At 44.6% G+C, this 26,507-nt stretch overlaps 1 protein-coding gene across 4 annotated transcripts in view; it reads left to right on the top strand.

Annotated features, from left to right (window-relative positions):
• LOC126533657 (poly [ADP-ribose] polymerase tankyrase-like) overlaps window positions 1-26,507 on the top strand; it is a 106,510-nt gene that overhangs the window by 17,454 nt on the left and 62,549 nt on the right. For all 4 annotated transcript variants that reach the window (XM_050180843.3, XM_050180842.3, XM_050180837.3 and 1 more), the window contains exons 8-17: window positions 8,110-8,247; window positions 10,110-10,181; window positions 10,265-10,379; window positions 15,376-15,493; window positions 15,810-15,973; window positions 18,591-18,678; window positions 20,322-20,432; window positions 23,579-23,707; window positions 24,399-24,476; window positions 25,610-25,773. In XM_050180843.3, coding sequence (XP_050036800.1) covers window positions 8,110-8,247; window positions 10,110-10,181; window positions 10,265-10,379; window positions 15,376-15,493; window positions 15,810-15,973; window positions 18,591-18,678; window positions 20,322-20,432; window positions 23,579-23,707; window positions 24,399-24,476; window positions 25,610-25,773 — 1,177 coding nt within the window. The remainder of the gene's footprint in view (window positions 1-8,109; window positions 8,248-10,109; window positions 10,182-10,264; window positions 10,380-15,375; window positions 15,494-15,809; window positions 15,974-18,590; window positions 18,679-20,321; window positions 20,433-23,578; window positions 23,708-24,398; window positions 24,477-25,609; window positions 25,774-26,507) is intronic.

Here is a 26,507-nt window from a genome sequence, read left to right as displayed (position 1 = left end):
AAGGATTTGAGTGGCAGGCACATATTGGCAATTTTAATAAGTGAAAGTAGTAATTTAACCACCGTAATGAACTTGCTTTTAGTTTTTGAGCTGAAGTCTGTCAATGGCAAAGCAGTGTTTGCTCCGTGAAGGTCCTTGGCACTCGCTAGTTTGGAGATTTCTACTCGCAGAATGTGAAGCAGAATGCATTCGCAGCTCTCATACTCTCGCCAAAAGCCTTCACACACCATGGAAAGCTATTTGGCATGTTTATCTATCCCTTTCAAACTATTTGTGGACAAATATTTCTAAACTGGTATTGGACCATATGTTGTAGACAAGGGCCAGATGTTATAGCTATGGCAGCCTGCTTTGAGCACTACATGGCTTGAAATAATGCAATCACATTATGGATTACTAATTCAGGTGTTTTTGCAGGATAGAACCTGTGTCCGGAGCTGCATTTCGATGGGGTTGCAATGCGGGCTCATGTAGAAAAATGCAAGCAAAAAAATTGGAGGACGCTTAAGCGTCGCCTTCAAGAGTGGAACGCGATAGCGTTATAGCACCCCGTTCGCACAGCCTACTCAAACGATCTACGCGAGCCAAACGTCGCGATCTACGCGCCATGAAAGCAGACGCAATCATGGGGCGAGTGGCGCGCCATGTGTCGGGGCAGCGCCGTACATCGCGTGGAGGGGGTCTTCTGTGTTTGCCGCAAGATGGCTCTGCGTGTGCGTAGAGCGCAGAAGAAATGTAGCGGAAACGCACTTCGCTACTTGTGAAACTGCGACTTCTGTAATTTACGTTGTCATAATTACCGATGTACACCGCAGTATAACTTTCTACGGCACGTTTCTAAGGCAACACCGCATTCACTAGAGGCGATTTTGTCCCGCTTTGAACGATGGAAGTCGTGGCTGAGTGGTAGCGTCTCCGTCTCGCACTTCGGAGACCCTGGGTCGATTCCCACCAGCCCATCTTGCTAGATGTTTTTTTATTTATGAAGTGCCTTCTGGGATTTATCGCTCACGGCCAACGCCGCTGACACCGACACCGGCTTTTCTGCGACACGAGCTCCTTAATGCTGTCGCGTTAAAAAAAAGCGTTTCTGAGTTAAACTGGCAATTCACCACTTCAGTCTTCCTTGCATAGCACACAATTCAGCTTTGGAAGGGGAAACCCCATTAATCAATTGCTTACCACATTCTGTAAATGTTAGGCCGCTGATTGGGCACTACAGACACATCTTGATGTCCACCTCTGCTGATAATGTGTTAATGAAATTGCTGTCTTTGTGTCTTGTGTACTGTCTTTAAAGAATTTATTCCCCTCTGCTGAAACATGTGGTACACAGTTTGTGGTAACTGCATGTCAGTAGTTTCCCGGCCCTGTTGACTTAGGTTGACTTAGTAGCTGACCTTGTACCCTAGTTGCCTGAGCACACTAACCGTCGTTAACCACGACCTTAGCTGTAGCCTATCTCTATTGAATTGCAAGGAATACTTAATAACTTCATAAATACTACTTGCAGTTACTGTAGTTCAGTGATTAAGTACAGCTGTGCTATCCCAGCACCCAAGCATGACCCTGGTAGGCCATAACTGACATTCAGCTTATCCCTTAACTTTTGAGTTGTTTAGAAAAAACTGCATGAAATCCTCTTTCTGATTTGTTGTGATTTGAGAAATATTGTTTCAATTCAATTTTCGTATGTTCTCAGAATAAGAGAGCTTGTTCTATAAAAGCGACTTCTTCACAAAGGAATGTACATTAATTACTCTCTCAACAAGTGTTAAGTCACGTAATCCACAACATCTCCTAAAGGTTACGAATTGCGGTTATTGTGTCCATGTAACTAGGGTATTAGCACTCGGAAAAAAAAAAAAAACACGTTGGCTTTTAAGTGATGGACCGGGTGACCTGTGTCTTTTTTTGAATGACTACTAGCAAGCCTGTGTGGAAGAGCCCCCCTCCTTTGCATTTTGTTCCTCTTACTGTTGTAGTGCATGGCTACTCTTGGCTGCAGTTGTTGCGGTTCTCTAAGCGACACGCAGGGGGTGCTGCCGCCCCACATTTCTCGGCGATTTCCCTCCTGCACCGCTGTGCTGCCACCTCTAGCATTGTTTTCCAACCCCTATTGACCATTTTCTTTTTGTTTTATTTTCATTTTTAGCATCGGCGCTCAAGTGCCAAAGTCCTAGTGCTGGCTGTGAAAAAATGTGTAACTTTGTATAGCCTATCGCGAAAAAGTGAAGGCCAGTCGGCCGTTGCCGGCAGTGGCTCGCTGGGCTTCACTGTCTTGCGATAGGCTTTACTGTACTCCATTTCATACATAGCAGGCAATGCTACGAAGTCTAGATAGACTTGTCTCTCTGTTCGCGTATGCACTCAGGACTGTGATTCACACATGAACGGTATTAGTATGCATTGCATTATTCAGTGTAAGATCAAGCCCAGTATGAGCTAATTATTACTGTGTGTGAAAGGAGTCGCAGGTCTGAATTGAACACAAGGAAGGACACATTTCTGTGACTCACGGCCACAGTGCATCACATGCGCCCGCGACTCAAAACATAGTTTTGTTACTTCTGGAAGCACGAAAGTGCACAAATATGTGGTTTGTATAAGTTTGCATTCCATGAGTTAAAGTTGTAATTTGGACACTAAAACCTCGTTGATACGATCCTTTTACGTACAATTTTTTCCCCGGCACCAACGTTCCCTATTCAGACAAAAAAAAAATAGAGAGAGAAAGGAGCCAATACAATTACAGTTCTCCTTTTACCGGTTCATACGTTCCCAGAAAAAAACGATCTTTCGGCACCAACATTCGGTGCATTGCCAAACTGCGATCGTATGGTCTATTTTCGCACCACTAGGGTTCATGTACACAAGAAAAGGCGCGAGGCGTGCAATAAGTACCTTCACCTGCCTGTTGCACAGCGCAATGCCATTCGAAGTGTACTGCATGCTTTTAATGGGCTATAACCAAAACGCACCACCGTTCCGTGCCTCAGGCGGCACGAGGTAAGTGTCACGTTTCACTCTGGTGCCTTTGTATTCCGGTGTCACGTCGGAATCTCCTAATGATTCGTGCAACACTTCGCATTACGTTGGTGGCAACTACAGCTGAGTGTGTCAAAATATTTAATGACTTTGGATTGTACATTGTCTTGCTTAGTATGTTTCTTCTCTCCCCCTCCCCTCGAAAAAAGAAACATATGAATGAGGTTCTACTGTACATATGAAGTAGCTATATGGGAGGAGGTGTCTCAGATTAATAACAGCACTCGGAAACGTGCAGAGTGAGATTTCTGTGACCACACTACTTGCAAAGCTTCCACAGCATGCTTGCCAAGTATGAAAGGAGTATGGTCGAACCCATTTATAACAAACTCAATGTGGTCGTTGTATATTAGTAGTTTGTTATATGTGAAGTCACCCTTCAACATGTGCAGAAGTTAACTACATTAAAGCTGGCATCAGCAGTTACAGTTCAACACCACTTGGTCCGAAAAGGGCATTTTCAGTCTCTTCATTTTTGTGCCTGGCACTTTCCCACATCTAGTTGCGCATTTCTTCTGAAAACGTCATCTAAAGAATGAAATGCAGTGTTGTAGATCATTTGTAACTGTGCTCAGCCGGTACCGATCACCTGCCACTTCTTTCGTCGAGCTTCTTTGATATATTTTGCCATCAGTGGAACACGTATGAATTCTGCGAAATGATCTAGTTGGCTGGAAGCGGAAACTACTGCAGCATGGCAGCATTTTTCGCAGAGGTCTTGCCGTTAGGGCTGCAGCATCAGCCACATGCGCGCCGAGAGCTGTAAAGTTAGCTTTTCTATGTTGCTTCGGCCAAAGAAGCATCAAGGTAAAAAAGGTAGAATGCCATCGCAAACAGTCGCCTGCTGATAACAGCGGAGTAGCCGCAGACTCTTTGCAACTTTGCACGTCAGTCATGGGGTGGCACCGTGTTGCATTCACACACTCTGGCCACGTGAATTTCGACAACAATGATACGATAGCAATGCTTGAGCGACTGCTGGTCCAAATTGGTTCATATTGTCCAAGTAGTCATAGTGCATCTGGTGCCTCATGATTACTTTGTTTAGCGCAATACAACGGACATAAAGAAGAAAACCAGTACAAGGCGCTACTCTCAACTAGAGTAGCACCTCGTCCTGTCGTCTTTCTTGTGTCCGTTGTTTTGCGCTAAACAAAGTAATTATGGATTCGCACCAACTAGCCCACCAATGCATTGTGGTGCCTCATGAATACGCAGAAACAAGAGTGCCGTGCTCAGTGCCGTCCTGAAGCACACTAGAGACATGCTAGCACAGTTGAAAGCAAGTGGCTTTCCTCGTGACTTCCGAAATGCGCGCGAGGCGCTAGCTCGCATTTCTCGACGGTCGTGTCTTTGTTGCAGTTGGACCGGAGCACAGAGTGCGTCGGTTTGGTCGCGCTTTTGTGCTTCGGAAATTCGCACGCACACTCCTTTTATCGTGACTGAGATTGAAGAGTTTGTTGCAACATTATTATGGCACTTTTGAAAATGTTAGTTATATCTGGGCGCAGATTTCTTAGGCACGGTTGGAAAATCGTAAATACAATGAAATGAGGTCGTTTTAATCAATAAATTGTTATCTGGGATCATTACAAGTGGGTTCGACTATATAGTTGCATTGCACTTTATTTTCGGCCTGGTCTTCCCTCTGAAGTAGTAGATCGTACTGTGCACTGAGAATATATGGCCTCTTTCAGCCATGTGGGACATCTGGAGGTAAAGAAAATTGTTTGGGTGAAGTACTTCTTTTTATTTTTTGCTGTATGTGTTTTTCGTTAGTTCTTAATGCAGGATGTCTTAGCCCTTTGAATACTAAATGTGGATTTTTCAACTTTTACATCCAGGCTTTGACAGTTCTTTTTTATTTTGCTTTCAAATGTCTTAAAACCTGGCTTGATGTTTGTTTGAGATAATGCAAGAAGCCATTAAAAAAATAATTTGTGTACTTCTCATCTCACCAATTTAACAGTTATCGTCATGTCAGTAATTGCCATGTTAGAAGTGAAAGGCCTAATTTTGACTGCCTCACGTGATTGCAGTTTTACGAGACGTACAAGTGGTTTGTTGCAATGTTTGCTAGTATGTATATTGCCTTGTGAATCAGCATGCTGCTATATATGCTGCAATAACATTCAGCTGATCAATCCATTCAATCGCATAGTTTATCTCCTTCATGCACTTCGTGTGCAACTGTAGACACCTATACGATGCCTAGAAATGAGAAGGATAATGTTTTAAATAGCTGGTTAGTGAAGACAGCTTAAAAATACTGTAGATGTCTGTGTGCTTCTACTGATGAAAGTAGGTTATGTAATCTGTCCTCTTTTGTTGTTTTTGATAGTAACGATATGCACTGGTCAAATTTGAGTGGGCTTGTTCTTTTCCAACACTATATACGTGAAATTAGCCTACAATATTACCGCACTGGAAGTATACTTCAGAGTTTATGCATGGAGTTCATAATTGTAAGCGCAGCAGAGCACTCTGCGAGATTCAGGGCTTGAAATCTAATCTGATGTTGCGCGTCTTGAAGATGCTGAAAGGGCAACAAATGTTTTTAAACTATATTTTAATTGGACAGAATTTATCTGCACATGAAAGGGATGTAGTTGAGTCGGTAGGCACAATTAATTATCTTCCATTTTTATGTAGTTTGTTATCTTGACATCTGTTAATATGAATTTTCAATTAATCTGATTACGTTCAGAAGTCCTGTAGAGCAAGTGTGGTTGAGATTGAGCCTGCCAATTCTGAGGGGGATTGCAAAATACTTTGTGAAGTCTTATAGCTCAATGTATAAAAGTGTTCTGACAAGTGTCTACTACTTGAAAAGATTGGTGAACTTGGGTTGGCTTCACTTCGGGCTGGTAGACTGATGAGTTGTGAGCACTGCAACACTGCATGTGCTAATAGTTGGATGCGCATTAACTCTTTCCCTACCATGGGGAAAATAGGCGTTTTTTGCAGTGCACGCAAGATCTTTTCTTCTGAAAAAACTACTTCGCTGCATATTTTATGTAATACATAAGCAAAAAGCAGAATGAATCCATTTTTCATGTATGAATCTTTTTTTAATGAGATGTATGTAATAAAAATATATGTTGCCAGAATCAAGATTGTGAGATAAGACTGAACAAAGTTTGTAAATTTTGTAAAGTTGTACAGTTTGTAACTTGTAAAGTTTATAAAGACACGATTGTATCTACTAAGGAAAATATGTAACAAAAATTACGAGATATAATAAATGTAGTGTCGTCTAACAGGCACTATCTACAAAAAAAATCAAGGTGAACAGACTTTTCACTACAAAAATTTAACAGCAAGCACTACAGTTGGTCGTGTCGGGCTGTAGCCGCTGATGTTCCGGGATGCATTGCGTAGTCGTCGCTCTCAGAGTAAGTTCGACCAAAAAGCAGCATCCTCAGACTAGCTGCTGCTCAATCCATCGATAAAGTGAGCGGCAGACGAAGCAGAATCGCAAGATTTGCGATCTTTTGAAGCGTGCGTGCCGCTTTCGGAGGCAGCCATTTTTGCTTCCTACTTTGAAGATCGCGAAACTTGGGAGTGCGTTCAAAAATTAGCACCTCTGGGGAAAAAATAGAACCGCTTAGAAAACAAAAATACAGTTCTCAAAGAAGACACACAGGGACACACACAGCAGCGCTGTGTGTGTCCCTGTGTGTCTTCTTTTGTTCCTCCTTCATGTCCGATGGAGAAATGTGTCCATGAGCAGTGCGGATGTTCTCAAAAGCGGCATTTCAAACATTCGATAGTGGGCGGCCATTTTTGCTTTCTGCTTTGACGATCGCAAAACTTGAGAGTGCATTCAAAAATCACCGTCTGGCAGGAAAGAACAAGCTTCTTAGAAAATAGAAGTATAGCTCTCCTCCTTCGCGTCCGATAACGCAGAAACGGAAAGAGTTAAGGGGGAGGGGGGACATCTTGGTTTATAAGCACGTGATTTCGGAATATAGAAATGGAAAGAGCGTTCTCAAGATGGGGACAAATAAATGAAACTAAAAATTTGTGCGATTAGTATGCCATTAACGAGCAGTCGGAACTGCACATGTAAGCACACACCCAGACGCTGCTAGTACCGAACTCTGTGCAACAGCTTCACTTGACAGGTGGACTGAGTAGCACAAACTAGGAGCATGGCAGGGTAAGTCTAGCTTTTGTAGAGAGGGACGAAAGAGAGGCATGAGCCGCGCAAATGTGACGGAATGCTCGCTCTCATCCGTCTATACATGTTTTCATACTTGGCAGGCTAAAAGCTGTGCAGGTAATGCACTCATACCAATGCATTGCTCCGTTCGTGTTTTTTGTGAACTGACTAGTGAACTGACTTTTTGACCTGCAACACTTCACCGACTAACTTCTTGGTATATTAGAATTGTAACACCTGAAGTCGGCAGTACGCCAAGTAACTTATTGTTTGTACACCTTGAGCTTCCAGTCTTTGATGTGTTTAGGTCGCAAATGCAGGCAGAGCACTGTGGAGCTGTGCCAGAAGTGTGGTTGCACGAACACGTCACTCGGCTTGTCTTCCTGGTTGATAGGTTCATATCTTTGATGCCCTCTACATGGAACTTGCTTCAAACATTGTGATTGTAATCTACAAAGTCAATGGTGTACCAAATTACTTAGCACATTTCTATTTTTTACTCATGTAGCACGCACAATTTTTTGGGGGGAGGAGGGTCATGAATGCAGGTAGTGTGAACAGTCGCTCCAGCCATTGCAGCGTTACCTGCTATGTATGACAAGAACTATGTGGAGCTTTGTGTGGTGACAGATTGTACGAGAGTGAAAAGAGTACGTAGATTGTAAAGAGTAAATGAGCTGTCTTCGAGATGATTGGTGTTGCATCTGCACTTGGTGAGCCATGTGCCATGGTTCCTATTGATAGACGTGTTTCATGAAAAACGCAGACTTGTAGAACGGTCAGGGGAAGTGTCAATGTCACGGTTTGGCGATGGTAATGCCACATTTCTCGTCAGCTGTGTGCCCTTCTGCGCTCATGCCTCTTCCCGTTCTGTCGTGCTGTGGTGGTTGGAGCAGTGGATGTGTCCTTTGTGGGCAAGGAGGAAGAGGAAGAGCTATCCGAAGCCTCGCCGCCGGCCACGAACTTCCGCGGTCGTCGCCGAACAAGCCAGAAAGAGGACATCGACATGGAGGAGGATGAAGACTCAGATTCTGGTTTGTGTGGCAGTCTTAAACTTTTTTTGCAAATTGACATAGGTAGGAAGCAAAAGAATGTGCCTATTAAAGACTTTTAACCTGTTCGTATGCATATTACGACTTACAGAGTGCCGAAACACCGCAAACGAATACACAAGCACTACCATTTGTGGTGCCTCGTTGTGGCAGTTATACATCGCACAAAAGTATTGCATTCACAGGCTATCTGCTGCCTAGCTGTTAGCATAAAGGCATCAGCAGCAGCAGTAGTCACTAATTTATAATGTGTATTGTGCTAACGAGGACGACACCAGAGCAAAAAAGATGGGACAGACACGAACTAGCAACTTGTGAGTTTGGGCTTCTCTCTTCTTTTTTTTTGGTGTGGTGTTGTCCTCGTTAGGGCTATACAAATTATAAAATGAGAACGAACTAGTCAGCAGTGCTAGTAGCTACAGTCATTAATGTACGGAGACTTTCCTGTGGCAGAAACAGTCGTGCAACAAGGAAGTGTTTGCGTTGTGGTTAAACAAAACCGCCACAAGACACGTCTGCTGGCACTGCTACTGCTCCTTCCAGTCATGTCGCCGGTGTTCAGGCATTACGTTTACTGCAACGTTTATAAGGTCAGGTTACAACTCTCACGTCTAATACTGAACCTTGTTATGACACCTAATCATGGCGACTACATATGGAGACATCAGTTACTTCTAAGTAGTAACGATAGGGTAAAGAGGATAAATATAGCACTGAATGTAAGAGTTCATTCGGCTATATTAACGCTATGGCTGTGTTTTAATTGTCGTCAAAGGCTGCAAAGTAGACGGCTAAGGGCACTGCGGCCATCTTAAGCCTCACTGCAATTATGATGAAGATGTTAAAGAAGGCAAAGACAGCATCGAAGTCAAAAATGATGAAGGTGACTTTACTGCCCTAACTAGATGCCAGCTGCGTGCAAGGCTTGGAAACTTTACTGGAAGTTCGTCGGGGCACACAAGAAAACGTAGTCACGCTTTCCTGTGCGCTTAATGTAGGTTACTTTGTGTGTTTATAGGTTCGTAGACGCAAAGAGTTCATAGACGCAAAGCTGTCTCCTTAGCTGTCTACGTAGACAATTTCTGATGCTGGCTTGCATTGGAACACACCCTGTGCTGTGGCTTTACTTGCAATAGTGTGGAGCTCGCTCCTGATCCGTAACACTGGCTCGGATCTGGAGCGAGCTTGGAATATCTGGACACCTGCCAACAAGCGGCCATAGGCAGTAGCCATTAGCGGGTATTGTTGAAAACAAAGTTACGGACAATTTTGTAAAGCTGAGACCAAAACGGCCACAGCAGATCTCTCGCTAGTAATGGATGTTTCAGCTGTCGTGTGGCTGAGCTCTTGTGCTAATATGCAGAATCAGTTACATTTCTAATTAGTATCACTGGCTAGAGGTGGCGTAAATATTCATGCAATGAGTAGGAATTCTGTCTGCGCTGTGTTTACATAGAAATATGCTATGTAACAGTAGGCCAAAGAATTTGTTAGAAACGAATGACAAGGCTGATGCTGAATTGTTTGTTTTGTTGCAGAATGCTTTCCATTACTACGACAAAACGTAAGACAATATTTAGTGTATCACTTATAACAAAGTGGAGAGGTCGTTAGGGAATGATAAGAGCAGAGCTCTTGCTGTTATCATTCCCCAAGTTGGGGCATTGGAGTGATGCAGAATTTGAATATTTTATGAGCACAGTGCCCGATTCTTGTTCGAAACATGCCACTGAAGCTCAATGGTTATGGGGGTTCGCATGTGAACAAAAGGTAGCCCATTCATGTTCTATGGCCATAAATGTATAGCCACAATTTTATTTTATTTTTCTTTTTTTTTTCTCCAGATACTGGAAGGCGCTCAAAAGGTGCCAAGGGCCGTCCCGTGGGCTCACGTGTCAAGCTGAAAGGCAAGAAAGGTGTGGCTGCTTTGAAAGAAAGCCTGTGGTGCTTAATGTTGAAGGGTGTGGTTGCTCATACTTTTTTTTTCTCTTGTGGCTAGCATCGAAACCTGCCTCATCACCTAAGTGGAGCTCGAGTACTGCACCCATGGAAGCATTGAGGCCCAACCCCAAAGTGGCTCTTCTCGAAAAGGACCCATACTTTGAGTCAGCTAGGTAAGAAAGGACCCCTCGGACCACACCTGCACCTGGAATGAAATGTAGACCTCTGCTACAGGAGGAAAAAAAAAATTAGGCATTGGGGAGCCATGTTAGTGAAGTTAGCACTTTTTGTCAGCGTACTCCCGATGCAAGGGCCTTCTGATGCGTCAAAGCGTACCAGCTATACAATGGGCAACAAAATCAGCTAGATGCCTCGTATGTGAAAATTAGCATATAAAGGCTCATTCACACCGGTGGCTTGAGGAGTTCGCGTGACCATTTGTGGCTGGTGACCAAAAAGCAGCTGAAGGCAGCCGATGCTCACACCGGAAAGTGTGACCGGTCAGCCGCCATCTGCTCAAAGTTGCATCGCTACATAAATTAGGTATCTGCATTGTGGGGTTCTCACCCGTGCTCTTGGGACAAAGGAACGACAGCACAGTAGTGCAAACAATCACAAGGGCATTATTGCACCTTTCATAGATCAATGCCTGCTAGCCCTGTTGCTATCCACAAAACATGCCGATGGGCGCACGACAAATCGCGGAAGTCCGACTCACCGCGACCGGATAGCGAGCGAATATGTTCGCCCCCTTGCTAGATCTCAATGCCTGGTCGTTCGCACGTATGGTCACGCGAACGGTGGCGCATTCGAAGGAGGCCTCACGAGACGGTCTCGCAGACCATGGATCGGTGCACGCGCGGAACGTCCGCGCTGCTTGACGACCTCGAACCCAAGAGGAAGATGTTGTAGCTTCGACGGGGCAGCCGGACGAAACGTTTACGGCATGAGGCCTAAACGGCCGGGGCGTGCAGCGCCGCAAGGAGAGCCAGACTGCTTCACTAGAGGACCGGACAAAGAATGCTCTTTTATTTCTGCGAGGGGAAACAGGAGGCAACTTACAGCGTTTGGTGCTGAGTGGCGCCCTGACGTAAACGACCCAAAACCGAAACCAGAAGCCAACACAGGATACCACAGAAGAGCCTTCCTTTTCTGCGCCCAAGTAACCCCGGCGGCGTTAGCAGTGCAACATTCGCGCCATCTCTCGTACTGCGCCTCAACCAGACTGACTGCCGCGGGCATCACGCAGGCCACGCGGCGAAGCCGGATTGCAGGAGATGGGAGCTATGTGGAAAAACGACATATCAGGAGATGCATGAGAGTTGCGCATCCCCACAGCATATACAGACGTCTCGTTCCAGCACATCTGATTTGCATGGCAGTTTTGCAGCTGCGATTGCACAACTAAAAAATCGAGCATCATGCAACTGGCCCAAAATGGTCTCTTCTTTAGAAAACCGACCATCTGCGACCAACTTGATTGCACGATCACTGTCAGTCTCAGGTGTGAATGAGCCTTAACCCTTTATGGACGAGGTATATAAATACCCAGAAAAAGAAAATGTTTATTTTTTATCTAAGTGGGCAAAATACATCAAGGATAAACATAATCAAAGAAAAATATTTTGTGGAAATTGTTTCCAACAATAGGGAGAAAACCCCAGGCAGAAAACTGAAAGCGGAGTTCGCCCCAAGCCACCTAATGCTCCATCTTCAATTTGTATAGATATGTCTCATCACATGTGAACCATAGGTGTACATTTCATTTGCTTTACATGTGTGACACTACTGTAGCTGGATATCTTCCATCAGCCAGTCTTCTGACCTTGCTTTCAAAAGACAGCAAATCACGTGCCAAACTTCTTCTTCCTCGTCCAGTCTTCCTGATCTAAACCAACAAATGACGCTTGCTGCCTCTCATTCAGTGTTGGCCAAATACATTTAGCCAGAAACTTCATACTCAATACTGAAACTCTGCAAGAAAAATATTTTCTTTCTGGTATGTTGCCTGTAGGCAACACTCGTCAACAGAGGGTTCGCCTGGCTGTAGATTGCAGGGAACGCTCAGTGTTTGTCCAGTGGAAAAAAAATGTGCCCATGTAAGAACTAAGTAAGAACTGCAACTAAGTTGCAGTTTGGGTGGTCTGAAGCACTCTTGGCAACAAACGAAACCACAACACAGTAGTGTGGACATAAAAAGGGCACTTCTCCGTCCATACAACAATGGCAGCTAGCCAAGATACAGTCAAGGAATGCAGTCGAAACCCGCGATAGCGAAATCCCGTGACTACAAAATTTTCGCGACAGTGAAGTATTTTCGCATCTCTGGCTAACGCCCATTGAATTCAGTTCATTTCGTACCTTTCGGCAACGCAAGGTCTCTGTATTATAATCCCACATCAACGAAATTCGGCGGAATGTAATACCCCTGTCACACTGGGTGTTTTAATGTCATTCGAACCGAATGGCATTAGCATCGAATGACATTATCCGGTTGCTACACAGCGATATTTAATGCCATTAGCACCGAATGACTTCCGCAATCGAATGAGTTCGAGAAACTCATTCGGCTTCGCACTCGGAGCGAATGTGTACTCTCAACCCCAGAAACTAAGCAAAACAGGACACAGTATTTGCAAATTGAAAACCGTACTCGTATAGAAATAATAACGTTTGCGTGTTTTAATGGTTTTGTTACTTTAATAAAGAGACAAAATATGTGCGGCCGGCTGTGGCAAAATGTTGTTACTCTCCAGCTCAGCAGCGTCTGGCCGCCGCCCATGCCACCGCTACTCTGCTCGTCGGCCATAGAACGTCTAATTGCTTCCTCCGATTATTACGCCTTCTCGTAATGCAAAGTACACAGCAACTAATCGCTTCACCTACTGCAACTTAGCGTCGTCGTCCAGCATCGTCATGTCAGCCATTTTGTTTGTTTTCAATTTATCGGCTACTCAGGTGGCTAAGCCTTGTTTTGGCTTATAGTGGCCACATGGTCTCAAATAGAACAACTTTTTTTATAGGCATTACTAAAATATTTTTTTTTTCAGTGAAGTGACGTCCCAAAAATACATTTAAATATATGGATTGCTTATGCAAGAACTTTATACCTACCTTGTTCTACTTTCGGTGCCACGTATATTTCGGAATTATCGCCATTGATATCGCCACCGAATGACATTAATTTTTCGAGTGTAGCACCTCCACGGGCAAATGACATTCGTTGCACCAAATGCCATTCGATTCGAACGACATTAAAACTCCCAGTGTGACAGGGGTATAAGCCTGCTTATTACCTTCTAGTGCAAGGCTAGCAGGCTGCATAATGTGCTCAGATGCTATTGCTTTGCACAGAAATTGTGTAAAATACAACCACATTATACTTGCATGGGTGCCACCATTTTTGTTCACAAAACAACCAAGTGCCAGAAGTGATCAGGCCGAAAATTCGTCATGGCCATCATCTTGTTTGTTGATCGCCCGTTTGAAGTGGCACACATGTTGCTACCTTTGCTACCGACATGTGACAACGGTTTTTGCACACCTAGCACAGTGCGTAGGAAGAAAAATGCAGCGAAACCAAGTAAATCCAAGTCGGCAGGACGTGGAATTGTTTATGGCGCTTGAGATGGTGGTCGCAGCATGGAGTGCCATGCATCAGGCCTTGATTGAGCGATCGTCCGGCAGTACAGATTCCTTGCTTCAAGAACACTGGTTTTGGTGCCGCCTGACAGGCATCGCGTGCGGATTCGGCAGCAGACATAAATTTGTGCTAAGGGGCTGTAATCTCGATTGACTTCTCGCGGTTATACGAGATACGATCACTTTCACGCTAGGCACCGGATGGGTCGGCGTTTACAGGCATGCGCTGGAGGAATGCTGCTGCGTGCATGGAGTGCTGTTGCTCTGCGTTAGGTGCTGAGTTAAGCAAAATCTTGCACAAGTGACTATCTCCAAAAGCAATTGACCGAGAACACTGCTTCATGGCAGTGCCACCACTGCTCATCAATGCATGCGGCGCACTTTTGTACTGTCAGAAATGTGGTTCTTACATCCTCAAGTAAGCTTGCCAAAGTAGTCTAACGAAATTTTGACAGTGAAGCTTCATTATGCGATGCATTACCTATCTCTGCTCTCTCATTTCGCAACAATGAAATTCTCACACAAGCGAATTTTTTGCGTTCCCCGCCGGTTTCGTTATTGCGAGGTTCACCTGTAGTTGTGTGTTAAAACACGCTGAGAAACCGCAGAGGTTCGGTTCACCACGCATGAGTAGGGAGCGAATAATTTTTCCCTATGTTGGGCTCCAGTTCAAAAGTAGGTCTCATGCAGGCCTGCTGTTGCGTAAACAGAAGTGTTGCAAAGCTATCGTAGTTTGCCTCGTGTCGGTGCTGTGCTTTCTGAGGCCACACGGGAAGCCCTTCATGGGTAGCCTTGTAAATAGCCCTTCATGGGAAGATTGTAAATACCCATGTCCCTAGATTTAAGTGCACATTAAAGAACCCCAGGTGGCCCAAATTATTCCTTAGTCCCCCACTACGGCATGCCTCATGATCAGATCGGGGTTTTGGCACGTAAAACTCCATAATTTAATTAATTATATTGTGAACGAGTGCATGGTTGGTCAGAGCACTGTGACGTCCCGCAGCCGGAATGCAAAACAGAGTTCTTGTCATGCAATAGTTATCCATGCCGTGAGGTGGCGCTAGCATCGTAACACTCATTGCAGGGGACGCAAGGAGAGCCGAGCAACCTCGTAAGTTTACCCAAGCTCTTATTTGATCCTAGGTCCACTGTATGCCACTGGAGCATGTGGTTACAGCCATGTGCCAGCTGCTACAAATGCACCACAGACATTTGTGTACTGAAATTATGACATCAGTATTGTGTGGGCTCTAATGTGCTTAACTATAACCATGTAATCTAAGCTGCATGAATTGAATATTCTTCATGCGCTTTTTTTTGTTCTTATGTGACGGTTACTTGAATGCTACCTGTGGCTGTGCTCGACCAGCCACAAGCTCCTAGCTCCTTGAATTGATAAAACTCTTCCAAAAGCTTGTACACACGATGGACTCAAGGTGAGAGGATAAACGTTCGGGTCGTGAAAGCGCAGCAGTGAGTTAAGGGTCCGAATGTAAATCCTGGGTTTCTACCTTGCTTTGGCAGCCCCGAACCAGTGCCGGTGTCCACGGTGGCAGACAGCAAGCTGCTCATCCGTGCAGTGCTGCTGGGTGACCACACGTTGCTGAAGAGCTACTTGGCAGATCAGGACCGCATGTGCTCGGTGAGTATCGGAACTTTTATCTTAGAAGCTGTGCAATGGTCACATTCGCTGACATATCTGCACGGCGCAAAAGACGAGGACAGGAGGAAGAACGCAACGCTGGTGCTTTCCTCTTCTGTCCTCGTCTTTCGCACTGTGCAGACGTGTCAGTATTGAATCACCAACTTGCCCAAGCTTCCACTTTATCAAGTTACATTCGTTGGGAACACTACTGTTTAACTGCTGTTTAAAAAGGCACTTGGTAGTGGTGAGGTCGACACTTCGTAGGTGGTGCGTTTGTTTGCAAGAGTGGCTCCACTTGCTTCGTGTGCTGCAGTTGGGGCTGGTCCGCAGCGTGGATGTGAGACTTAGTGCTCTAGACTACAGCGCGATCCGAGAGGACTACCACTCCATGCGCCTTCTCCTGGCTGCCACCCAAGAGCGGCTGGCTCCACCCCCGACCAACATCCTACTCTGCGAGAAAGGCCCCGACAGCTACAGGTGATAGAAAACTTCAGCGTCTTGGTCGTGTAGAAAACTTCAGTGTCTTGGTCGTTTGTGCGAGTTTACAAAGCCACAGACAGCAAATGGCAGTTCTACCACCCAGTTCTGTTCAGTTTTGGGCCAATACGTGCAGTCTTGTGCAAAACCCTACATAATCTTGTGCATTTGTGTCTATGAAGCTAAAGGTGCAGTACTGCAGTATGCTACGATATCAGACTGCTTTGCAGCTTTGGTTTCCCGTGTGTTTTATCAGTATGTACAGTCGCGGACAGAATATTATGGACCATGAAATCTCAGAAAAAGCTGAATATCTCCGCAACCTCACAACGCAATCTGGTATTTGCATTTTGGACCTCGACTAGAATATGCTAACAACGTTGTCGTGGGCCGTTTTACTGGTTACTGCTACAGGCTGCTCGGGAATTGAACGTTTTCGGAAATCCCGTGGTCCATTTTATTCTGTCCGCGACTGTACAATCAAGCCATGATATAATGGACCTCAATTTAGACCATAACCACACTAATGGACCTCAACCACGCTTCGCGTAGTTTCCTCTTTGCTATCGTCATGAATGCTCAGCCTTCCTGGCAAAACAGTGACGTTTTTTTTTTTTTCCTTTATAAGGAGAAATATCTGTATATTTTTGTACTTTCGTTTTTAATTTGTAAGTGCCACCTGATGACGACTGCAGGCACTAAGTGTGATCACTCATGGTGTCGAAGATTTACGGTGCCACAGGACGTAACACTAGCAAATCTCGGGTGCCTTTTGAGCAATGCCGATGCGTTGCCCTTGGCGCAGCCTGCAATGCATGCCCTGGCGCTCATAACCGTGCTATTATGGCCAGACCTTCTTGCCATTTGTTTATAAATTCTTAGTGTGACAAGATGCTACCCACCAGGAATATCTAGGGAAATTGTGACATTGCTTTTACTGGGGAAACTTCAAAACCTCATATTAATGAAATTTGCGATTTAAAGAAGTGTTATCGCGGCAAGTCTGTCTTCATAATATCGAGGTTTGACTGTATATGCAGTATATACCGTTCGCACTCGTTGGAACAGATCCTCATACAACAAACTACAGGTACAGCTCGATCTAACGAAACCCAATTTTATGAAGTTCTCTATCTAACAAAGAAATTTCCATTGCCCGGCTGGTACCCATAGGGTTCAATGTTATCATCAACCAGAGTTAATGAAAACAAGCTTGGCCGAACTCAATTTAACGAAGTTTTTCCTGAAATAAATGAGTAAAAAAAGCGGTGATTTCTTTCCACTCTTGACACAGACGGGTCCTTCTTCGAGCGCGCGCTCTAAAGCTATTGCATGAAAACATCTAGGTGCCATGATCACATCTCTAGCTTTAATTTGACGAGGCTGCATGCCGCGCCCATGCATGGAACAGCCGAATCAACACTGCCTCGCTAGAGGCAGCTGTGGTTGCTTTCGTTATTTCATGGTTTATGCGACAGATGGCTGGATTAGCGGCAAATACAACGGCGCATTAGCTTTACGTGTCCCTACGTTACAAATGTAGATTTCGAAGGACCGAAAATTTTTTCTTGATTTTACGAACTTCCCGATTTAACAAAATAATTCGAGCATTATCATCACTTTGTTCAATCGAGTTTCAACTGTATCTGATAAAACATTTCGCCTAGTTTGCACCATCACATATAGACTTTGAGGGGTGATATGCCGTGAGCACACCACCACTAAGCAGTTTTGGTGCAAGCTGTAATCATACTTCTGTCTGCCTATAGTGACACTGTGACAGCCAACATACTTACTGACAGTTGTGCATAAGCATAGGTTCTTGCACGTCAACGCTATCTTGCGACTACTTGTAGAGAAAGGCAGAACTGAAGGTACACGCTCTTCTAGGAACCTGTTTCTACTCCAGATTATTTCGACGTTTAAGCTAACTCTTCTAGTCCTATACTCCGTTTCATATATCAGGTGCAATACTGTGGAGGCTAGAGGTACTTTTTGCAGTGGCTGCTGCATTCTCACTTAGAAATAGTTTGGTGTATTTTGACCGACTTTGTGAAAGTGCATTTTGTATAAGCTCCGTTCTGAAAGAAAATAAGAATTTACCCTCAGAAACAGACAAACCATGTACTCATGTGGCTGCTGACACATTGTTTTAGATCAGTTTGCTTTTTGTTTGTTTTTTATTTGCAGCTTGTCACGCCAGCCTCACGTGCATGCTCGCGCGAGCAAACACAGCTGGCGCGTAGCGAAGGATAGATGGAACGCGCAGAAGGATAAATTTTGGTGACCGTGCTTCTTGCTTAGCATCCACAACATTGTACCTGATGAATGGAGTGGTCATTTTTCAAGTAGTACTATGTACTTTATAAAGGTCTTTATAAGGGTCAAGCTTTGACTGGATATGTTTAATTCTTATAAGCAGCTTAAAGTGTCAAAAATTTGGCTAGGAAGTTTGCCGGCAGTGTGAACCTATAATCTAACGTTTTCTCATCCTGGGCTCCCTTAAAAGAGTGCACTGATTCTGTAACAGCTAGCAATTTTTTATTCACTTGCATCCTTTGCCTGCATCTGCCCTGGAGGCTTGTTTCATCATGATGTTGTTGCTGCACTTGTGCAGATGGCTGGCAACCGAGCCTGGCGCCCCGTGGCGACTTCCATTGATCAGAACAGAGGTGGCTAAAAATGGGAACTGCGCTTTGCTCTTGGTGAGTTGCACATGCATTTTGTAAACATATCTGCATCTGATGTTATGCCTCTCGCACTCTGCTGTAGTTTGCGAAATCTTTCTGTTTATTTGCCAACTCGTTCGCGAACTGCTCATTCTGATCAAGCACTGCATGTACAATTGTGCATGCCAAAACACTACTTGAAACAAACTCGAAATTAAAAGCACTGATGAAAATAATTGCATTTATACATGCTGCATACGTCTTAAGAATTTGTCATATTGTTCAAGAGCTGCAGCAAAGCGCAGGAGTTTTACGCATTAGTGTGGCAGTGTGCGACGTTGGGCTAGTTGGAGTTGCATGGCTTCTGATGTGCAAAACAGCTCAGTAGGATGATGACATTTAGGAAGACAACAAGGATTCTGGTTGTTTATTTACATACCTCACAGACTCCATGGTTAAATTATTAGGAGCAAGGGGAATACAATGTATGTAGTTACAGAAGGAAAAAGAGCGTAACTTTGTGCAGTAGTTCACAAAACAAATACAGAAAAACTGAAGAGTGTCTTCCTGTGCCTTCTTGCACTTCATAAGTCGCACCTCAGAACATGCGGCCATTTTCCGACTGCTTTTCCTTACCGCCAAGAAACACTGGTCTACTTTCCGAAAGCACCAGATGGCCATGTTCGCAAGGAACTGCTTAGTTTAGCAAAAGGTAGCCTATATTGCATGTGTTTTCATAGTAACTGTTGGGTGCGGATATATACAAGTGGCCTACTGAGCCCCAGTACCCTAGCAGCACAGAAAAAGAAACAAGGACCCCCGACATGAGCTCAAAATTGAGCCACACTAGCTCAAGATTGGAAAATGCTTGCCCAACATTGGGACCCTACGATGCTACTTGGATGCGCGTAGATTAAACCTTTTCGGTCTTGATTTTGTTCTTGAAGTAAGCAACATTCATTGCAACTCGACAAGAAAAGAGCAAAATAAAATTCCCGAACCAGTTTTTCATACGTGATAGCCTTCTGTTGCAAATTCAGCATTCTCCAGGGTGTTTATTAAACTTAGAAACACTACTGCTTCAGTTGCAGCTGGGAAGAGAATGGGCACCATTTATTCAAATGTTGTCGTTACGTGCCTGGTGACTTCACATGCAATAGATGGCAGGCTCCAAAGAAGCAGCTGAGACACCTAATATGAGCATGCAGCAGCATGTAAACTTCTAAATTTCAGAGAAACAATGATCTGCAGCAATATGTCTGCGTGAACTATGTAACTGGATAGCTGGCACTATGAGTAGTTCTCTAGTAGTTCGAAATTTTGTTTCCATGTCGCACTTTGTAAACCATTAGGGTTACAGAATGGGTACCAAGAGAAAGGAAACGCAGTCGAGGACGGTAGAAGACTAGGGGGAGCGATGAAATTAGGAAATTCACGGGCGCTAGTTGGAGTCGGTTGGCACAAGACGGGGGTAATTGGAGATCGCAGGGAGAGGCCCTCATCCTGCAGTGGACATAAAACAGGCTGGTGATGATGATCCCTGCAGGAAACATTGGGCTAGAGAGGGTTGAGAGCTTCAGTTTGGGCAGCCCGTCATAATCCTTGGAAGTGTTCTCTTTGCAAGCAACTCTTGGGGGCCCTTTGGTAAATGTTTGTCTTGTCTCATCGTGGATTTGCAGGACAGTGACCAGTATGTCCGAGAGTACGGAATTGATCGGAAGCACGCCGTGCAGCTTGCCATCAAGCATGGCGTCTCGTTTCAGACTGTGGACCAGCTTCTTACTGGGCAGGTGAGTTGGGCTTTATGCCTTTTCTGCATAAAGCTGGGAGAGGGTGGCAGTAACATTTCAAAATACGTCATGGAGTTCCCTAAGAAAAATTCTAAGTGCCCACTGGAGCTGCAAGAATGATGGTTCAGGTAGCATGGGAACGGCGGGTATTACCTTAAGGGGAAGCTTTAGCTTGGGTGTTCCTATCTAACTAAATGGGAAGGAAGAACTCGTTTTTCTTGGCAACCACTGCACTGAATTTGATGGAAATTGGTTAGATTCAAAATAAAAAGTTAAAACCTAGTCGCTCTGGGAAGCGGATTTTTTAATTTTATTTAAGCCATTAATGTTGTAATAAAAATTGTTGAAAATTATTAATTTTTAAAAAAGCGAAGCTATCAAGTTTTTAACTTTGTGATTCGGCATCGAAGAACGATATTGTGCGTCTGTAAATTTCACCTAATAGTACATCTAATGCAGGCAGAATTGATGTATTTTACATGGTTCTTAAGTGCATCACTAATATGTGAGTAGGACTTTTCCGAAACCCTCGTAAATGTAACATTATCATGTAAGATGAAAATTGATATAAACTAGTTCCACTGTTTTGGATGTCTAACGGAGACCCAAGTTTTGTGGTATGAAAGTAAGAGAATAAAAGTGTACTCGAGTGTGACCTTCCCCTAATTTATAAGAGAAAAATATAGTATGCTCCCCACATTCACAATGAGAAAAAAAAGAAATGAAGAATTTGCATTCTCAAAAGACAAGCTTTTTTAATATAAGCTGTCATAATGAAAGCACCATGTTGTCACCATTTGCACTTCATTGATCACAGATATCAAGCACACAGGGGCGATACTCTCCAGCAATAACTTTTAGAGGTACTTAATATCACTTTCGCTAGATGTTATCTCACTCTGCATCGGACTTGTGGAACTATGCAGCCGACAGCGTTTGTGGCACTGTGCACAGATAGCGAGCTTGGTGCGGCACCGGAAACGCCAGTGACCGTATACACCGACGCATCCGGCGCCGAGTCACGTGAAATCTCGCAAAAGTGATACCATCTCCGATAGCGGTTGACCTAGAATACCGCTTCAGATCATAGCCAAGTGCAAAATGAACCTACAGCAACTTCGTGAAAATGTGCTCTGTCACCATTTCGGGCTGGCGATGATGCAGCCGCTGGTGGCTCTGATGGTAGGCTGTTGTCAACACTGTGAACACAGTTTTGGTTTTGGATACAGTTGTACCGGCGTAGGCAATATTTTGGACTGTCGGCCATATACTTTAAGGGTTTCGGTGCTGGGACGAGGAGTCTTGCGAAAGCGAAACTATCTTCGAAAGTGATCGCTTCAGAATCATCTTCCACCACCATGCTGTGGAGCTTGTTTGAGATTAGGCAGTTCTTAAAAGACCGTACAACGATCTCACTTGGGGCAGTACCAGGCCCCTACAAGGTCTACAGATCAAGCCCTTGTAACAGGCCTTGCAGTGAAACTGGCCTCCCACTGGTCCCGCCATCTGCAAATCGTCGACTTGACACTGAGGTGCATTAGCACAAGCTCTTGGGCCAGTTGGTGCATGATGAACTTGAAAGAAGGGGGTACCAGTGAAACACAAAGGATGCACGCACAAGGAAAAGGTGTTAGACACAGCTTTTCCTTGTGTGTGCATCACACAGCTTTTCCTTGTGTGTGCATCCTTTGTGTTTCGCTGGTACCCCCTTTTATTCAAGTTTTTCAAGTTGATATTGAGCCATGGCTCAATATCAACTTGAGGTTTCCCAGCTTGGAGTTTCCCAGCTCCTCGGCCATCGAAATTGCTCGTCTCTCGAAGTGAGCGTCATACCAAACATGTTGGGTTGCCACAACATCGCAAGTGAACAGAGTTGAAGCGTGAAAGTCTGCAGCGTACTGCACCACTGTAACCGTAATACCAGTCACAAGCACAGCGAAAATAGCATCGATTGGAACAAAAAGCAAGTTTTGACTTCGATAGACTTGAGTATGGATTGGATTGAAATCTATAATAATAGCTTTAAGATGGCGAATTTGGCTGTTATTCGGATGTATTGCTAGGGTCAAGTTCAAGCAACGAAAATCGTGAAAAATCTCTCCCAACTCGAGTAAATATGGCAGTCATATTGTGCTATCATTAGGCGTAGCTGCTTCAACGTTCACTATCGCGCTTCCTGCTGTTCGGTGCTGTATTTTTAACGCAAAAGAATTGCTGCTGTGAGAGAGAGAGTGATTATGAAGAGGAAGAGGCGCCTTCAACAGTCGCGCCGATCCCTCCTTCGTCATCCTCGCTAATGGCATTCGTTTCCGAAAGTCAGCTTCGCCTCAATACATCGGTTTAACGCGGTCAAGCATATGCTGTATGTTGCGGTGAAGCATACCAAGAGTGCAAAGGTGCCACTGTCATGGAACATCAAATTGTTCTTAATTATACACACAGTCTCCGGCTACAGTACAAGCACCAAGACACCTCATTATTGTACTGGCAGGCCTTTAATGCTATTTTGGATATGGCTGTGACAATTTCAGCCCTTGTGGGCAGGTATAGGCAGGCATCTTTTTTTCTTTTCATCCTCTTTTCCTTTTTCATATGTTTTCACAGTCCCTAGGGAGTCCAAAAAAAATTGAGATTCGCTGCATTCCCCCCCCCCCCCCCCGCCCGTTTTTTTTTTTCTTTCTTTTTTTTGTTTGTTTGAAAGGATGCTAGCATAGCCAAGTCGACATGCAGTAAAAGGCCTCGCTAACTAGTGCTTAGAAACTTCTGTTCAAATTTTTTTTATCTCGAAACTTGGTTGTCTATATCTTCCCTGGGGTCTCATGACTTTGAGAGAAGCTTTTATATTTCACATGTTTTTCTTTTTAATGATGCAAAAATGCCTGCATTCTTGGTTAATGACTATGGGCTGATGTAAATGCCAGTATTTAAGTGCCTCACCACCCTCGCCCTTCCTAAAACAACAACAACAAAAAAAAGTGAATTCATGTCAGCATGCTGTGCAGGCCTGGTTTTTTATTAGTTTTGCAACTTGTACTGCTGCACTTAGATCTGAGGGTTTCTGGAACTATATTCTTTTTCTTTATTTCAGATGGCATTGTGCACAAGGTTCTCCATAAATAATTGAACCAATGATATTGCGATTTCAGGAGCCTCCAGAGGAACTGTGGAGCCACATTGTTGAAGCCCTTCGCCATGGTGAAATAACCTTGGCGGGGTCATTAGCGATTCGAGCCGAAAAGCATGGCTTGTCCCCGCTGCACCCACTGTTTCGTCAGGTGTGTTCTTTTCACCTGCACTCCCCCCCCCCCCCCCCCCCCCCCACTGTTGTCATTTCGGAGTGCTCAGAGGCAAACGTTTGGCCTCGCTGTCCTGAAAATGTTTCGGAATTTGTTTTGTGCCAAGAGATTATATAATTGTTGAGAAACACAGGGTAACGTGATGAAAGAGTTTGTATCGACTTGACGTAACAAAATTAACTGTTTAATGAGAAGTTTCGCCTCCCATGCAGGAGACATTGTCAGTACATGCCACTGAGCACACTTGAAGAGAGCACACAACTAGAATCATGTTTCAGGGCACACATATGTTGGGGTGAGGACCGCAGTTTGTGTCGCACATTCTTAAGTTGGTTGTGAAGGCAGAAGACATCGTTAAAGTAACGAGTCAAAGCACTTCAGGAGTGGGAAACGGTTGGGCTGCTTCTTCTAATGAAAAAATAACCTTACGATCATGGTAGCAGCAGCTGGTAGAAAATGCTTCGTTGTGTTTCTTTGCGTAAAGTGTTCGACGTCCAGGCTCTCGTCACACTGTTGTGCCGCTCGGCCCCCCTGGACCGGACTTGTTACATTTAGGTGGCCGCAAAAACATACCATTCATGCTCTTGTTTGCTCTCGGGTGTTGTTTTTTGTTAGCTGTGTAATTGTAGCTGTGCTAATGAGCCTTTCTTTTTTTTTTCAATTTCCACAGGTGCTGTTGAACCGTCAGCAACCACTTTTGGAATTCCAGCCATCTGCAGTGCTGCAGAAGACATTGGGTCCCTATGAGGTAAGGCTGGTAGTTATGCTGCGTTTTACAGTCAACAGGCAATGCTACTGAAGCTACGCAATGCACTCATAAAGGTATCACTTCGCACATTTCGCACTGCAGTTCTTTTCTTTTAAATGTTGCAACGCTGCCTACGGAGTAACTGCTTCATGTATAACCACTACAGCTTGTGGATGTATAGTTATGTGAAATTGCACATTATCGGTGCGCCTTTGCGCTTGCATTGTGCAATATACTGTGTTTTGGTTGCAATCGAAAGCGGTGCAGTGCGGCATCTGGTTGCGGAACCATGCCACTCTGTTCGTTCGGTGGTATCCTATTTATTCAATTATGGGGTGTTCACGATTATAAGGCGAGGGTGCAGTTGGGGGGACCCGAGATGAAGAAATGAAGAATGCTCACTAATATAAGGCGATATATAGAGCAGCCAACAAGTTATATTAAGACTCGGCAGGGATTGCCCGAAATGCCGAGTAATCAGATGCCCTCCAGAATAATTCTGATAATCGGTGTGGGTTACACGCGAGTTTTGCCTTGAAGTGCGACTTCACGGCAGTGCGAATTTTGCCTTATGGTGTGGCTTTGGGGTGGCTATGGGTTTCTACTGCTGGGCGCAAGGTCATGGGTTTCATTCCAGCCATGGTGGGTATATTCCGATTAGGGCGGAGTGCAAAAAATGCTTGTGTACTTAGATCTGGTGTACATTAAAGTGTTCTTGGGGGGGGGGGTCAAAGTTCACCTAGAGCCCTCCACTATGGTGCCTCTCATAGCCTTGATGTTGCTTTGGGATGTTAAACTTCCTAAATTGATTAACTTATTTTGTTACATCTGTGCAAGTACAAAATTTGGAAGCGCCTGCTAGCGCAAGACTGTTGTTGATTGAGTCAGCTGCTCGAGTTGTTTAACAGCAGTCAAGACAGCTGTTGTGAGTGAGTTGGTACTTGTTCACGTGAATAAGGGGGGCAAAAAAGAAAGGGTTGGGCGAAAAACCAATGAATGTAAGAATGACGGCAGGACGACAAGACAAGAATGTCGTCTTCCTTGCATTCGTTTCGTATTCGTGCTAGGTTTTTCTATCTCTCTCTCGTACATGCGGTACTGTCGTCATTTGTCCCTGTGAACACCCTCCGCAGGTAACAGCCCTGCACTGCGCTGCGGTGAACCCCGAGCACAGCTACCTGGCGCACCTGCTGAGCAGCGTGCCTCATCTCGAGGTCCAGGACGGGCAGGGGTGGCAGCCCCTGCACTACGCCGCCGTGGCCACCGGCACCGCGCCGCTGGAGCTTCTGCTCGCCAGGTGGGGAAGGGAACGCACGATCGCTGTTGGCATCTCATTTTCTCCGAGAGAGACGGTCGGGATCTCTGTGTGGCTCACGTGTGGTTCGTGGCATTGGGTTTCCTTCAGAAATTACTGAAGGGAACTGCAATGCTGCAATTGTTCAGCTAACATGGGGATGATGGGTTGTAGATGGATTTGTCTAATCTTAGTGCTGTGACTTCAGATGTTCTTGTCGTGTTACTTATTACACTTTTTTTTTTTTTTAATTTCGATGCAGTCATATCTTTCAAATGCGTAGAGGCAATAAAATGCCGCCAAATCGTTGCAAATTATAACGCAATATTTCGTTGTATATTTTCAGTTGCGTGTGACATTCTCTTTCTATTCTGTTGGCACTTTTTCAGGAATAATGCAGTTCTCATTCTTTGTGTGAAGACATGTCCGACAGTTATCCGTGCTGGGACGGGAAGGGTGGAGAGGATAGAAAGGCTGCCTGACTTTTCAAAGTCTTTCCTATATGTCCCCTTCCACCACCCTGGCTATTTCACACAGAATTCCTTAAGTCCTTGCGCACTGTTGCTTCCTCTCTGCCATCTGCTCCTACTCAGATGAAATAGACACTATTTTGCTTGAGGCCCGCATAATTTTCTTTTATTGTCTTGCATCATTCTGTTGGGCACTCATCGTAATATGCAGATACAAAAACATAATGCATACATTACGCATCATTTAAATAAATTGATTTTAAATTC

Source organism: Dermacentor andersoni, chromosome 7, assembly GCF_023375885.2.
Source record: "Dermacentor andersoni chromosome 7, qqDerAnde1_hic_scaffold, whole genome shotgun sequence".
In the NCBI taxonomy this organism is placed as follows: domain Eukaryota; kingdom Metazoa; phylum Arthropoda; class Arachnida; order Ixodida; family Ixodidae; genus Dermacentor; species Dermacentor andersoni.
The sequence above is the reverse complement of the archived record's forward strand: the minus strand, read 5'-3'. Positions and strand labels throughout refer to the sequence as shown.